This window comes from Antechinus flavipes, chromosome 1 (genome assembly GCF_016432865.1).
Source record: "Antechinus flavipes isolate AdamAnt ecotype Samford, QLD, Australia chromosome 1, AdamAnt_v2, whole genome shotgun sequence".
Taxonomy (NCBI): domain Eukaryota; kingdom Metazoa; phylum Chordata; class Mammalia; order Dasyuromorphia; family Dasyuridae; genus Antechinus; species Antechinus flavipes.
Window position 1 is genome coordinate 14,284,790 of NC_067398.1, and position 14,363 is coordinate 14,299,152.

Here is a 14,363-nt window from a genome sequence, read left to right on the forward strand (position 1 = left end):
CAGGGAGCTCGCCCGCCCGGCTGTTTCCAACAGAGACCGGGCTCTGGTTAAACAGCTGCAGAGAGATCGCCCTTATTGAAGTAATTAGCCAGTGTTCTCCCACAGCCTCCACCAATATTGACAGATCAGTTGAATATTCATCGCGTTCCAGGAATTATCAGACCCTGGAGTTTTCCTACATACTCCATGGCTGGCCCTTCCTCTGTTTTCCAGGGCTTTCTTGCCTCCCCGTCTTCCAACAACTGGGAAGTGTTGGATGTCTTTCTTGACCCTTATTGGGAACCACGTTCCTAGGCACATGGATTGGGGTTCCCGGGATATGCAGCTTGAAATGGGCCCTGGAATTGGCTCAGCAGTCCAGGAGGAGAAAACCACACCCGCAGTAGTAATTAAGACGAATTCAGTTGAGTGGAAAGGGAATTAATTTGTCTAATGGTTCCATAGATGGGTGTGATCAGCCAGGGCCAGCTCTGGTCTCTCCCTTTGGGTCTTTCCTTGTGTTAAAGGAGGGGCTGGACCCGGAGCATCAGAGACTCCTTAGAGGTCCTCCAATCCAACCTTCCCCTTCCCGTTTACAGAGGGGACACACAGGTCATCAGAGACAGGATTGAATACATGCAGGGGTCCTCAAACTACTGTCTGTGGGCCAGATGCAGCAGCTGAGGACGTTTATCCCCCTCCCCCAGGGCTATGAAGTTTCTTTATTTAAAGGCCCACAAAACAAAGTTTTTGTTTTGACTCTAGTCCGGCCCTCCCACAGTCTGAGGGACAGTGAACGGGCCCCCTATTTAAAAAGTTTGAGGACCCCTGCATCAGAGGATCCCAGATTGAGAGCTCCAAGGGATGTCAGAAGTTGCCAAGGGGGCTGAGGCCAGGAGAGGTGATTTGAATAGCCAGCAAGCCAAAAAACCTTTGTCTGGTTCTCTTTGTGCCTTCTCAGTTTCAGTGCCCTGGGACAAAGCCCAATTCACCTGCCTTGGTTACCCTCTGGGTTAAAAGATATCCAGCAACCTCTTAATCCTTCCAAGGGCAGTGATGGAGAACTTCCTTGGAGAGCCTAGTGATACCCGGTGTTTAGAAAACGTTTTAAAGTTGCAAAATGTTTCATTTGCCTATTTGTGCCTAGTCAATCAATCAGACTATCAGTAAGCATTTATTAAGTGCCTGCTGTATGCCAGCCACTGAACAATGCTCTGAGATAGATTCTTTCTTTTTATCAGATCTGCGATGTGATCTACGTAGGGGAATCTCAGTAAAGACACAGGACTGATGACAGGCAATGTAGCTAGAGCCCTGGACTGCACCTGGACTTGAGAAGCCCCGAATTCAAATTCAGCTGTAGACACTAGCCAGGCAGATTAGTTCACTTCTATGGGTCTCACTTTTACTTATAAAACGGGGGTAAACATAGCTTCTTCTCCCCAGGGTTGTTATGAGGAAAACACAAGGTGATATTTGCGAAGCTCGTAGCACAATGCATTGTGGTACTCAATACATGTTCATGCTTTATTCCTTCCTGTTGGAATTGGAACCTGCTTAGCATTTATAGTTTTTGAGATTTGTTTGGGATAGAGAGAGTTTAAGCGAGTTTCTTAGAATCACACAATTAAGAAGTGGCTGAGAGAATTCAAGGTCTACTCTTCCTGACTCCGGGCCCAGATCCTTTGCTCCTCTGCTGTCTCTTGATGCAGTAAGTGCTACAGGAATTTTTATCCCCATTTTACAGATGAGAACAAATGCTGGGAGTGGGATTTGACTCCTGATCTTCATTACTTGTTGCATTTCTAGCTGGTATATGCAAGTATATACATGTTGTCTTCCTTGATAGATTGTAAGTTTCTTGAGAACGGGGACTGTTTCATTCTTGTATCCCCAGCACATAGTTAGCACTTGATAAGAACTTGTTGACCGATAGGCTGGTTGATTATGGACTTTCGGTCCAGCAATCTTTGAGAAATGGCTCAATATCATAGAAAAGGCCCTGGGTTTTGAGTCAGAGGACCTTGTGATCTTAAGCAGTTTATTTAACTTTTCTATGCCTTGATTTCCCTTTCTGTAAAGGGCTCTAGCCTAAGGTCCCTTCCAGCTCCACATCTGTGCTTTTACCATCTCTCAGAACTCATGGTGTTATTATCCATCACTTTTTAGGGCCCGTAGTGTTATTGTCCATCCCTTTTCTGGCTCATGGTGTTATTGTCCATCCCTTTTCTGGCTCATGGTGTTATTGTCCATCCCTTTTCAGGGCCTGTAGTGTTACTGTCCATCCCTCTCAGGGCTCGTGGTATTATTGTCCATCCCTTTTCAGGGCTCATGGTGTTATTGTTCAATCCTTTTCAGGGCTCGTGGTGTTATTATCCATCCCTTTTTCAGGGCCTGTAATGTTATTATCCATCCCTTTTCAGGCTCGTGGTATTATTGTCCATCCCTTTTCAGGGCCTGTAGTGTTATTGTCCATCCCTTTTCAGGCTCGTGGTTTTATTGTCCATCATTTTTTAGGGCTCGTGGTGTTATTGTCAGGGAAGCTCCAGAGAGGATCCACAGGTGGGGGTTTCTCGACTGGAAGGGAATGTCAGCCTGGAATGGAGTCATGGCTAATAATAATCACAGCTGACGTTCACCGAACATTTAAAGGGTCCCCGGCGCTCTCCGGCCATTTGCCATTTTCTGTGGGTCTCACCACAACCCAGGGAAGCCAGGCAGTGAAGACATGCTCTCTCACTTCGCGGAGGAGGAGGAGGAGGAGGAGGAGGAGGAGGAGGAGAAGGAGGAGGAGGAGGAGGAGACTCGTTGCTCTGTAACAAGGAGAGCTAGCCTGGCTCCCGTTCCTCCCTGCGCTGCCTCCAGGGGAGCAGCCTCACACTAGGCCATCCTTCTCCCCGTTACCTGGAGCTCCTGAGAGCTCTCTCATCCACGTTTCTAACCAACCCAGGGCTGCTGAGAGTATACAGAGCCCCCTCGGGAACGCAGCTTCAGGCCGTAGCTGCCCCAGGATTCCTGCTGAGCTCCTGCCGGGCCCTCTGAGGTTAAGGCAGGCAGAGGTGGGAGGAGTCCAGAAGGCAGGCAGGCAGAGATGAGAGGAGTCCAGAATCCTGGGCCTGCACTTCACCCTGGTGGTCCCCCCACCCCCAGGGAGCCCCCAGGAAGGACTCTGGAGACTCCTGGCCCCAGCTGAGCCACAGCTGCCGGAGGGAAGGCATGAGGAAGGGAGGCCCAACAGGCCAGGCCTAGCCAGTCACCCAGTGGAGGCCCCGTTTTTGTGGGTGACCCTTGTCTTCAGAAACATGGCCCTAAGGACTTTCAAGGATGAGCCCACCCCCTCCCCCAGAGGAAAACCTTGCCAGCCTGACGCGGCCCCTCCATTAAGGGCGGTCCTGGCAGCCCCTGGACCCCAGATCCCAGATTAGCTTCTGGGGGTTTCAGACCTCTCCCATGCCAGGCTCTGCCCTTCCCAGCTGCCCAAGGTCTAGGGGTACAGTTGGCCAAGGGAGGAGAGAGAGGAGGATGAAGAGGGACGGGGAGCAGGAGCCTCGCTCTCAAGGTGCTCGTGAGGTAATTAGGGAGAGAAAACATGTCTGTGTGCAGCAATTAGCGAACAATTACCAAGCCGGGCTTGCCTGCTTTCCAGTCAGCACATTGCTGGAAATGGAGTGTAAAATGCAGGCTCCATGACTCGCCTCCTATTTTCCTGTTTACTTCTCGGAGGATTTCAGAGATGTCTCCTGGGGGGGGGGAGAGACAGGGGGAGGACCCACAAAACCTCAGGGTCCGAGGAGGAGGAACGTTCCGTGTCCATCAGTGTCACGTCCTTGTCAGGAGATGTCCGGGCTCCCAGAGAGAGGGTCGGCAATGGAGACCCGAGCCTAGTTCAGCTTCTCAGAGGGACTCTGGCCGGGTCACTTCCCCCTTTTCCCAGAACCTCCTGTTAAATGGGACTAGCTGGGCTAAGGGAGATTAGACTAAGGGCGGCTCAGCCATGGTAGATGCGCTAGTAAGTAGCAGCTCTTCCCTTCCTTAAGAGGCAGCTGTCTGGGGCTCTGTCCCAGCAGGACCGCCCAGCAGAGAACCCAGATCTGAGCCTGGAAGAAAGGATCCGAGAATCCTGGACTTGGCGCTTGTGGGCACCGTCCAGCTTGTCCGGTGTAACCTCGGTTCACAAACTTCAGTCAGTAAGCATTTATTAAGTGCCGACTGTGTTCTGGCCACTGGATTAAGTGCTAGGTATACAAAAAGAGCCAAAGACAGCCCTGCCCTCTGAGCTCACACAACAAAAGTGTACAACCTTGTTGAACATGTCATGGGCAGGAGATGCAAGAGCTGGGATTTGAACCCGGCACCTGTGACTCCAAAGCCAGTGCTCCTCCCATTCTGTCTTTAGAGAAAGTGGTGGGAGAGGTCGCCCCTCTTGATTCTCATCCACTTTTAAAGCCCCCTGTCCTACCCAGTGGGGCGACTAATGTCCTTGAAGAGGGGACTGGCCGTTGAGGGCAATAACTCTTCTTTGTAGGGAACAGCTCAGTGTCCACTCAGAAGTTCAGGGTCAGTCCAAGGGCAGCGCAGGGACCGGTGGCAGGTGGGAGTAGGTGCCCACCCGGGCCATTCAGGGCTTAAGGGAGGTCAGCAGAGAACTGTCAGGTTCAATGGGAGAGGAGCTGGTCCAGGGAAGAAGTGAGGGCTGATACACAGGACTCGACAGGCATCCTGGGAAGGTCAAGGAGGGCCTCTGGGCCACTGGCCCCTTGGGATGAACTGATGGAAGAGCCCAGGCCAGAACTGGGCGTGTACCGGCCCAGAAGGGGGAAATCTGCTTAATAAGGCCACAGTTTTGGAGAATTAGCACAAACTACCTGAAAAAACCATGTATATGATATATGCAGATATGTGTGTGGAAGTGCCCACACACACACACACACACACACACACACACACACACACATGCAGACTGGGTGTTTTCTCACCAGTCTTAGTCTGAGCTCTGCTCATGGGGGCCAAGTCAACGAGCCAAGCTCAGTAAGGGCATTCTGGCTCTCAGGTCCATCCATTCATGGGGGACATCCAGGGCAGGTGCTTCTCGGTCCCTCCCACGAGCATGTGGGAGTTGGAGAAGGTGCGGGACGTCATGGTCTAACTGGGGAAGCGAAGATGTAAGTGGGTGAATCCAACAGCTACATGAGAAAAAAAGAATAGGCTCATTAAGCTGGTCACTGACGCTCGCCCTCTTACAGATGGGGAAACCGAGGCTCGTGAAGATTCAGTGAGCTGGCAAAGGTGATCTGGGTAGGAGGAGGCTGAGCCCAGGTTCTCGGGCTCAAGCCCAGCCTTCCGCTAATTCCCCACCCTCCTGGGCCTCCCCCCTTACATAAAGGCAGTGAGGAAACACGAGTGCTGAGGGCTAGGATGAGATGTCTGTTGGAACAGTCGGGAGGCCCATTGTCTCCTGGTGGTCAGGAAAGAGTGGCAGAAATGGGGCCTGGAGCTGGATTCGCTACCTGGGAGACGGGGCTATTATTGCCCCCATTTTATAGATGAGGAAAAAAGGCAGAATTAGCCGACAACCTGAGTCACTTAACTAGCGAGGGTCTCGGGCAGGATCTGAACTCGGGTTTTTTCTGAGTCCGTCATCCTTTAGCACTGAGCCACCTGGGGAGCCCCGGAAGTTTCTGAGCTGGGGGTGATGGGAGCAGAGCTCTACATGAGGAGAGCGGACAGTGGTGGCCAGGAGGGCCCGGAAGAGAGACTGACGGCAGAGAGGACACGTGGGGGGCCAGCGAATCCCGCAAGAAAAGAGAAGGGGGCGGGCTGTGGGGAGCACCTGAGGACAGGCAGCCGGCCCACCCAGGGCAGCCAGGCAGAGGAGCGGCAACAATACCCCGTCCCTATCGGGAACCCTGGGAAGGGGGGCCGGCAGAGGGGGCAGCCCCTCCTGGGCCAGGATCCCCTGCCCGACACCATATGAGGGCATCAGCTGGGCCGGGAGCTGGCCCGGGGCCAGGGGGGCCGTCGGGGACACGTCCGGGGTGTCGATCTTGGCCGTCTCCCCCTTGTCCTCCCAGCCCCCCCCCCAGGCAGCAGGAGCTGATGCTGGAGCAGCTGCCAGGAGCTGGCCGCTGCTGCCGAGGGGCCCTTATCTCCCCCAGTGTGGGGCCCAGAGCCTCGGTCATGGGAACACGGGCCGGAGAAACGGCCGCCTATCAGTGTGATACAGCCAGGAGTGTCTCTCTCAGCTCGGTGTTCGTTTTCTGTCAGCGGGAGCCCCGGCTCGAGGACATGTGGGGGGTGGGGAGCGCCAGAGCCAGCCTCGGTCTGGGATCTGGGATCGGGCCTTCCCACCACGGCTAACTGCCTCCGCCCGGACCGCCCTTGTCCTGGGCTTACGGAAGGCCGGGCCAGCTCGGCCCCGAAGGGAGGGGACTTGGAAGCCCCGAGCTTGGAGAAATCAAAGTCCAACGGTCCTCTGGACTTAGTGAGCATTTATTAAGCACCGACTGTGTGCCGAGCGCTGGGGATACAAAGACACAAATGAGACAGCCCCTGTCCTTCAAGAGTTTACACTCTCCGGGAAGGGAGGAGACAGAGGAGGGGGGACAGTAAGACCACTCATTTTCTTGTGGCTGTTCTTCAGTCATGACCTCTTTGGGGGTTTTCTTGGCAGAGACACTGGAATGATTTGCCATTTGTACTGCCGACCCATTTTACAAATGAGATAACTGAGGCAAACGATTTACCCAGGATCATACAGCTTATGAGTGTCTGAGGCTGGATTTGAACTCAGGACTTCTGATTCCCACGCCGGTGCTCTGCCCCATAATGAAAAATACAAATCACCAAGGGTAAAGTAGAGCGAGAAGGGACCGCAGAGACCAAGTGCCTCTCCCTCCTGTTACAGATGGGAAACTGAGGCCCAGAGGGAGCGATGTTTTGCCCTGTGGTTGCGCAGCAATCCCATGATTGTAGGGGTCCCCCAGGTGACCTCCCACATAGTAGGTGCTCGATGTAGTACATGCTTGCTGGATTCTCTCACATGCCCAGAATGGAATAAAAAGCTGGTCAGTGCCGGGAAGGGGTGGGGGAGGAGAGTGTCACCAGACACAGACAAGAACTCCCGGGGGCGGAGAGGTAGAGAGGGGTTGCAACCTGCACCAGGGGAGGGAGTAACTCATGCCTTCAATCAAGGGTGTCTACAGATGTAGAAGTCTAGAGCAGGTGACAGACACTGAATTGGGAACACCGAACAAATAAACTCACAACACGTTAAAAGCGTACGGGCCTTGCGTCTGAGGCCATTTCCCCAGGATGCAGCCATTTTATTAAGGCCCAGTGTGATGGGGAGGTTTGGCCCTCAGACTGACGGCGACTTGCAAGTAGCAGCGGCTCCAGGACTAGAATTCAGATCTTCCCTGGTTTTCACCATGATGGGATACTTAAAAATCCCAGTCCTCAGTGCCAGTGTTTGGGGCTGAAGGACCACACTCCCTTTCTTGCAGGGAGTTCAATGAAGCTGGGCCTTGGGAGCAGAGGGTGGGGTGGGCCCAACTTGGCAGGCCCCTTCCTCAACAGGCCCCTTCCTCGGCGGACCCCTTCCTCGGCAGACCCCTTCCTCGGCGGGCCCCTTCCTTGGCAGACCCCTTCCTCGGCGGGCCCCTTCCTTGGCAGACCCCTTCCTCGGCAGACCCTTTCCTCAGAGGACCCCTTCCTCGGCGGGCCCCTTCCTCAGAGGACCCCTTCCTCGGCAGGCTCCTTCCTCAGCAGACCCCTTCCTTGGCGGACCCCTTCCTCGGCGGGCTCCTTCCTCAGCGGCCGCTCCGCGGCTCTCCCCCACCTTCCTCCAGGTGTGATGAAGCGAACACTCAGTCCGGTCCCTGTCGGGCGAGGGAGGCTCCAGCCGGGGTTAGGTCACAGCAGGCTGAAACAGCCCAGGCCGGAGGCAGGGGCATGAGTGGAGACCGTTCCCGGAGCTCCCTGTGACTTTGGCTCCCGCGAAGATTACCGGAGGATTGGGTTGGTTTGAATTTGTATCCAATTTGGTCAGAATCTTTTCAAAAATAGATTCCTCGAGCCGGAGAGAAGGCAATCTGTTCCTCCGGCCCGAAATCAATCCTTTGTTTTCTCCACGCCGGGTATTTAATATCCCTAATCCAGGAATTTGGTGGAGTCGTGGCGAGCAATAACGGGAAACAATCCCCGGCCCCTGCTTTTAATTTGATTTCTGAGCCTCAGCCTCCAAGGCCGCTCTCTCCCACGGCAGGAGCCGGAGGGCCGGGGCAGGTAATGGAAAATGTTGGGGCTCCGGCTTTGCAGGGAAAAGGTCCTCGGGGTGCAATTACCGGCTCCGGAGCCGGCCGCTGGGAATAGCTCGTTCTGCGGGCTGGCGGAGGCTGGATTAACCTGACTGTGCGCGGCAGGCCTCCGCAGAGACCCGGCAGCCCCGGCAGGACGCTTCTCGGAGGCCTGCCGCGCTGATGAGCGGTCAGACCCCCCCGTGGTGGGAACTCATCCAGAGCGGGGCCAGTAATGCAGGTCTGGGACCCCCGGAGTCCATTAGGTGGGGGAAGCTTGTTTCCAAGCTAAGGAAGACTCAACATGGCCCTTTCATCCATAACAGCATTCTTAACCCATTAGGGCATCTTGAATACTTAAACCGAATCTTCCACGTTCTAGACTGGTCCCTTTAAAGCCTCTGACAGGAGAGAGAGGGCTGTGTTTATACTCAGGAGGATCCAGGAGCATATCCCACCTGTGAAGCTTACTATCAGTAAGTCGATCTTTTCTGAAACCTCAGTTTCCTCATCTGTAAAATGGGAATAATTACCCATGGCATACCTAACCTGTTAGCATCTAAGCCAGACTTCTGTTTTTAATAATTATTTAAGACAGAGCCTCAGTGGGACTGAGGTCAGAAAACCTCCTCACTCTACAGAGGAAGACACCAAGTCCCAGATCCCCCAGGGAGTAAGTAGCAGAGCCAGGATTTGAATCCAGAGCTGCAGTTTGCTAATTGTTTGTGGGCCTGGAGGCAGGAGAACCTGATTTCAAAGCTGGCTTCAGATACTAGCTGTGTGATCCAAGGTAAATCAGTTAACCTCTGTCTGCCTCGTTTTCTCTCAGGGTTCTTGGGAGAGCATAGTTTGAAGCGCCAGCCAGTAGCTAAGCACCTACTTGTTCCTTCCTTCCCTTCTGTCCTAAGTCTGAATAGAGTGGTTGGGTCTGAGAAGGCCTTCCTGGGGGGGCTTGGGCCCGCCCTCCTAGGTTACAGGGAGCCAAGGGCCCTTACTTGTCAATCATCCCTACTGAAGTGTCTCTGCTGACCCAAGGCTCTCCAGAGCATCCTCAGCCAAATCCAAGAATTCTAGAACCCGGGACTGGCTCGTTCTAACCTCTGGATTCTTCCAAAGCATGAGGTTTTCTGCCACTGGTCTCTAGAGAAAGGGGGTCCTATGGATACCAGGTCCCACTGGGTGAGCCTTTGAAGGGGTTCAGGGCTTCTGCAACATGCTGTAGGAGAATCCAAGAGAACCAATTTTGTGCATAGTGCCAGGCAAACAGTAGGCATTTAATAAGTGCTTGCTGATTGATAGATTCATTAGAGCCCTTGGAGCCATAAGCACTTCCGTCACAGAGTCCCCCAAAGGTCCCTGTGGGCATCCTTGGAGGAGACAGGAGAGTTGCGCTGGAAGTTTGAATGAGAACCCTGCCTCAGTTGGAAAGCAGGACATGCAAGACTCTTGGAAGTATTTGTTCATCCTTTCCCCTTGCTGGTAAAATGGAAGAAAATGGAGAGGTGGGGACCTATGGGTGTGAAATGCGGCATACCCTTCACTTTCAAACATTCTTATTGCCTCTATGGGTATTATTTATGTGTTTTTCTTTTTTTTTCCCTTTTTCTTTTTCTGAGGCAAATTGTGAGGCCCAAGGCCACACAACTAGGAAGTGTTAAGTGTCTGAGGTCGGATTTGAACTCAGGTTTCTTGACTTCAGGGCTGGTGCTCTATCCACTGCACTACCTAGCTACCTCTACATCTTTTTCTTTATTCCAATAGAGGGTGCATGGGAAAGGAGGTGTCCCAGTGGCTTATGGGGGTTAAGAGAAATTGTTATGTAAAAACAAAAATCAGAAAGATGGCAAAATTAGGCAAAATGACCTTGCCTTATCCTTCCATAGCAAGTCCTATTCCAGAAACTACCCCAAGTCCTCAAGCTGGGGCCTAAAAATGACTGTGTCCTTGGCAAGTAAACACCCCTTCACCCCTACTTCCTGCCGCGCCACTCCTTGCACCCTTAGCAGCTTTCAAGAACATTACAGGGTTGCACTAATGTGATTCTGGGGCTGGGGATGGGGATGGATGGCTTGTTCAGGTAATGTAATTATCGTTCCAGTTTTTCCTGGTTACTGTAGCTTGATACGCCAGCGGACTGTTAATTTACAATCATCTTCCATGGAATGATAACAGCCCAGAAATCAACGGGAAAGGCTGAGCTAACGAGGGCTGAGGAACGTGGGACGAGATCCAGGGGGAGTATGGGGGTCTTGGAGGAAGGTGTGGTGGGAATCGGTTTCCCAAAACTGGCTTTTCCTTAACTCCCATCTCCTACTCTGTTCAGTATGTTTATCATGTGTACCATTTTAACCAACTGTGTGTTCATGGCCCAACACGAGCCCCCACCGTGGACCAAGTATGTTGAGTAAGTATCTCCTTCCATTTTCTTTCTCCACCTAGAAGCTTCTTCTTTTCTCCTTTCTTAACCTTTTTATTTTTGCTGCTTTGAGCCTCCTCAGAGTCTGGAGAGACCTGTTATAATGACTGAATGTGGGATAAACTGAGGCCCAGAGATAGGGGTCACTTTCTGAAAGTCACAATAGAGGCAAAGGTGACGGTTGAACCTCTGCATCCTGTGTCCTGTCTTTATAATGGAAGCCCCCTAGGGACAGGAACTGCCTTTCTCACCTATGTTTGTATCCTTAAGTCTTAACACAGTGCCTGACATACAGAAGGTGCTTAATAAATGTTGGTTTTTTTTCAATAATTTATTCACTCCTTTGAAAGGTAGAATGTGGCCCTTTTCTGATTGCCCCTGCCCCACCCTTTTAAGGATGCTGTTGCATCCCATCATTCTCCTCCCACCTTTGGGCTGTCCTCCAGGGGACCGGAGGGTTGGATGGCTCCCCAGGATTTCCCTAACCTCAGGCCCAACTGTGACAAAGAGGGGATGCTGAATCTCCCTTCTCTCTCCCCAACCTCTCATGTATTCCTCGTGTTTTTAGAAAATATCCTGGTTACTGGATTTCTAATTTAAACTGTTTCTCCCTGAGTATCCATAGCCTCCTTTGAGGGAGTCAGGCTTTCAGGAAGGTGGGCCAGCTTCTGGGTAAGCTTCTCTCTCCCCCAGTGCTCTGAGTAGGGAAGATCAAAGATGTGATCTTTTAGAATCAGTGGACTTAAGTTCAGATCTCACCTGTAAAGCTTACTGACTTATATGACCTTAATTTCCTTGGACCTCAGTTTCCCTATCGTCAAAAAAAGGAGGCTGGGCTAAGTGGCCCCTGGGATGCTTCCAGCTCTCCCTCTGGGAACCTCTGACTAGTTTTCTGTAAAGAAAGGTGTCCGAGCCTCCTCTGCAAGTCATGTTCTAGAGGCAGACTCCTGGTAGCTCAGCCATCACCCAGCAGGGAGTGATTTTGCTTCTTGTCACCCCGGAGAATGGATCATTCTGGGACGCAGACTTCCCCCCTCACAGACACACTCAAGAGCATGAGCAGGCTCCTGGTCACTATTTGGGGCAGCTATTTACAGGGTTATCGCCTCCCCAGCTTCTTTCAGTAGTTGAAAAATAACAGGATTTCCCTGATAATAATCAGAGTTGATGCCTTTCCAGTGGGAAATATTTCCATGCGCCATTTTGGATTCCCCATTCCTAATAGTAGAAAGTAAAACATCAGCAGCATCAGAGATTTAAATCTGGAAATGGGCTCAGATATCATTGGGTCCAATTCCCTCTTTTAACAGAGTAGGAAACTGAGGCCCGGAGAGAAGCTACTTCCCAGGTCACATAAGGAAATGAGTTGTAAAAGCAGATTTGGACCCAGATTCTCTGACTCCAGCTAAACGTCCAGCCCTATTGTAGCCCACTCATAGACTCTCCTGACTTTGGAAGAGCCGGCCTGTCATAAAGGGGAAAGAGAGCCAAGCACTTCCTTGTAAGAAGCGCATTAACCCTTTCAGACTCTGCCAACTTACAAATCCAAGAGGTCTGAGTGGCCGAAGGGAGGGAGAAACGTGGTCACCTTCTCGGGTCCTGTTACAATTGTGCCCCTCATAGAATTCGATACAATGAGCATTTATTATGCGTTTGCTGTGTGCAAGACCCTTTCTAGACTATGGGAATAGAAAGAAGAAAGACAATACAATGTAGGCCCTGCCCTCGAGAAGCTTACAGCCTAAATGGGAAATAAGGATTCTATGCAAGGTAGAGTGTGAGCAGGTCATATAGAGGTCTAGACAAAGTTCTATAAGAAATCTGGGAAGGGGAAGAGAAAGGGGGGGGAGAGCGGGAGAAAGAGAGGAGGAAAGGAGAGAGAGAGAGCCAGAGAAAGAGACAGACAGACAGACAGACAGAGACAGAGACAGAGAGAGAGAGGGAGGGAGAGGGAGAGAAGGAGAGAGGGAGAGAAAGGGGGGAGAGTGGGAGAAAGAGAGGAGGAAAGGAGAGAGAGAGACAGAGAGAGGGACAGACAGACAGAGACAGAGGCGGGGGGGCGGAGAGGGAGAGAAGGAGGGAGGGAGAGAGAGGGAGAGAAGGGGTGGAGTGGTGCTCAGTCAGCTCAGCAAAGTCAGTGAGAGCCAACCTCCAGCATCAGGAAAGACTTTGGATTTGGGCCTAATTGGAGAGGCCGGCTAGCCCCAAGGAAGGCGCCGATGTCTGTAGGGTTCAGAAGCCTTCTAGGTATGTCCTCCGGAGCAGCCGTTCTTTGGCACAAGAACAGTGCTGGAGTATCCAATTATTGATCCGTCATTATGGTGGTACCGGCACGGTTCTTGGCGCACAGCAGGGAGGGGGTCGATAAAGGTTCAATGAACACAAGTGAGTTGAATTTCCACATACCCTGAAATAAAGAGATCCCCGGGGGATGCTGGGGATTTGGCCCTCTGCCCAATGCTGACATCCAAATAGGAGCCGGTGCGCTAATTCCCATAAGCCACGTTCCTGCGTTCCTTCCCCGGTCTCCTAGCGTCCCAGCTGAAGGGATGATGGCTTCCTCGGGAGCCCAGTTCGAAGGCAGGGTCTGAGTGTTCCGAAGCCCCTATCGGTGTTTCCGAGCCTCGTCTGACAGCCAGACCAGCTCAGTGACTACTGAAACCCACAGAAAGGGAAGCGAAGAGCTTAAGCAATTATCTGTACACAATTCCCTGCCCTGCTCCCTTAGCGAACCCCAGAGACTAGCTCAGCTGAGTGGGAAAAGCCGCTCTCATTGGGCCCTCGGACTCCCTTTTTGCACCTAAAGAAGTCATCATTCCCAGCGTCCTCCGCTTCCCATGCACACTGTAACCCTTCTCCCCTTCTCCTCCAGGTACACTTTTACTGCCATTTATACCTTTGAGTCATTGGTAAAAATACTGGCGCGAGGATTTTGTCTAAACGCATTCACCTTTCTCCGCGATCCGTGGAACTGGCTCGATTTCAGCGTGATTGTCATGGCGTAAGTACCCTCAACGCCCGCCCTTTGATTGGGAACCCCTCCGAGATGTCCATAGGGGGCCCGGGTCTCTCTGCCATCCCGCTAGGATCTCTGGTCCCCAAACCCGGGTTTGCAGCCTCAGAATGGGGCGTTCACCCGGCCTGAGCACCAGAGCGCGGGCCCGACCCCAGAGGCGGACACGGTGACCTCCCCAGAGCCCCGTGAGGTGGGAGACACGGGCAGCCGAGGAGAGTTCCATCCATCCCAGCTGCTGTGTGTTCCTAAAGACGGGAAATCAGGTTACGAGCCAAGAAACAAAACGGAAATCCCTCTGAGAAACACATGCCCACATCCCTTATGTCAGCTGCGCCCAGAATTGCCGTAACAACTAGCATTTATGTGGCGCTTTCGGGCCCGAGAAACACTTTACATAAATTATCCCACTCCCCCACTACTTTGTGCGGGAGTGTCTCTTTAAGCTTTCCCACGGATCCAGCATCTTGTTTGGCATCTGTGGGGGAAGCGGGACCACGCAGGGCAGGGCTTACCAGCTCTACTGGGAAGATGGAAGCCCAGAAAGGGCTCGGCTTCCCTAGTGTAGCCACAGCAGAGATGGAACTGGAAACCAGTCTGCCGGCTCCTTGGCGGCTCTCCTTGCTGTAATATCCTGCCGGACGATGCCCGAAGCGGGAGG

General features: G+C 52.6%; 1 protein-coding gene across 1 annotated transcript in view; it reads left to right on the forward strand.

Moving 5' to 3' along the window:
* Positions 1 to 14,363, forward strand: part of LOC127543902 (sodium channel protein type 5 subunit alpha-like) — a 65,693-nt gene that overhangs the window by 7,628 nt on the left and 43,702 nt on the right. Inside the window, exons 3-4 of the mRNA XM_051970270.1 lie at positions 10,588 to 10,677; positions 13,562 to 13,690. Coding sequence (XP_051826230.1) covers positions 10,588 to 10,677; positions 13,562 to 13,690 — 219 coding nt within the window. The remainder of the gene's footprint in view (positions 1 to 10,587; positions 10,678 to 13,561; positions 13,691 to 14,363) is intronic.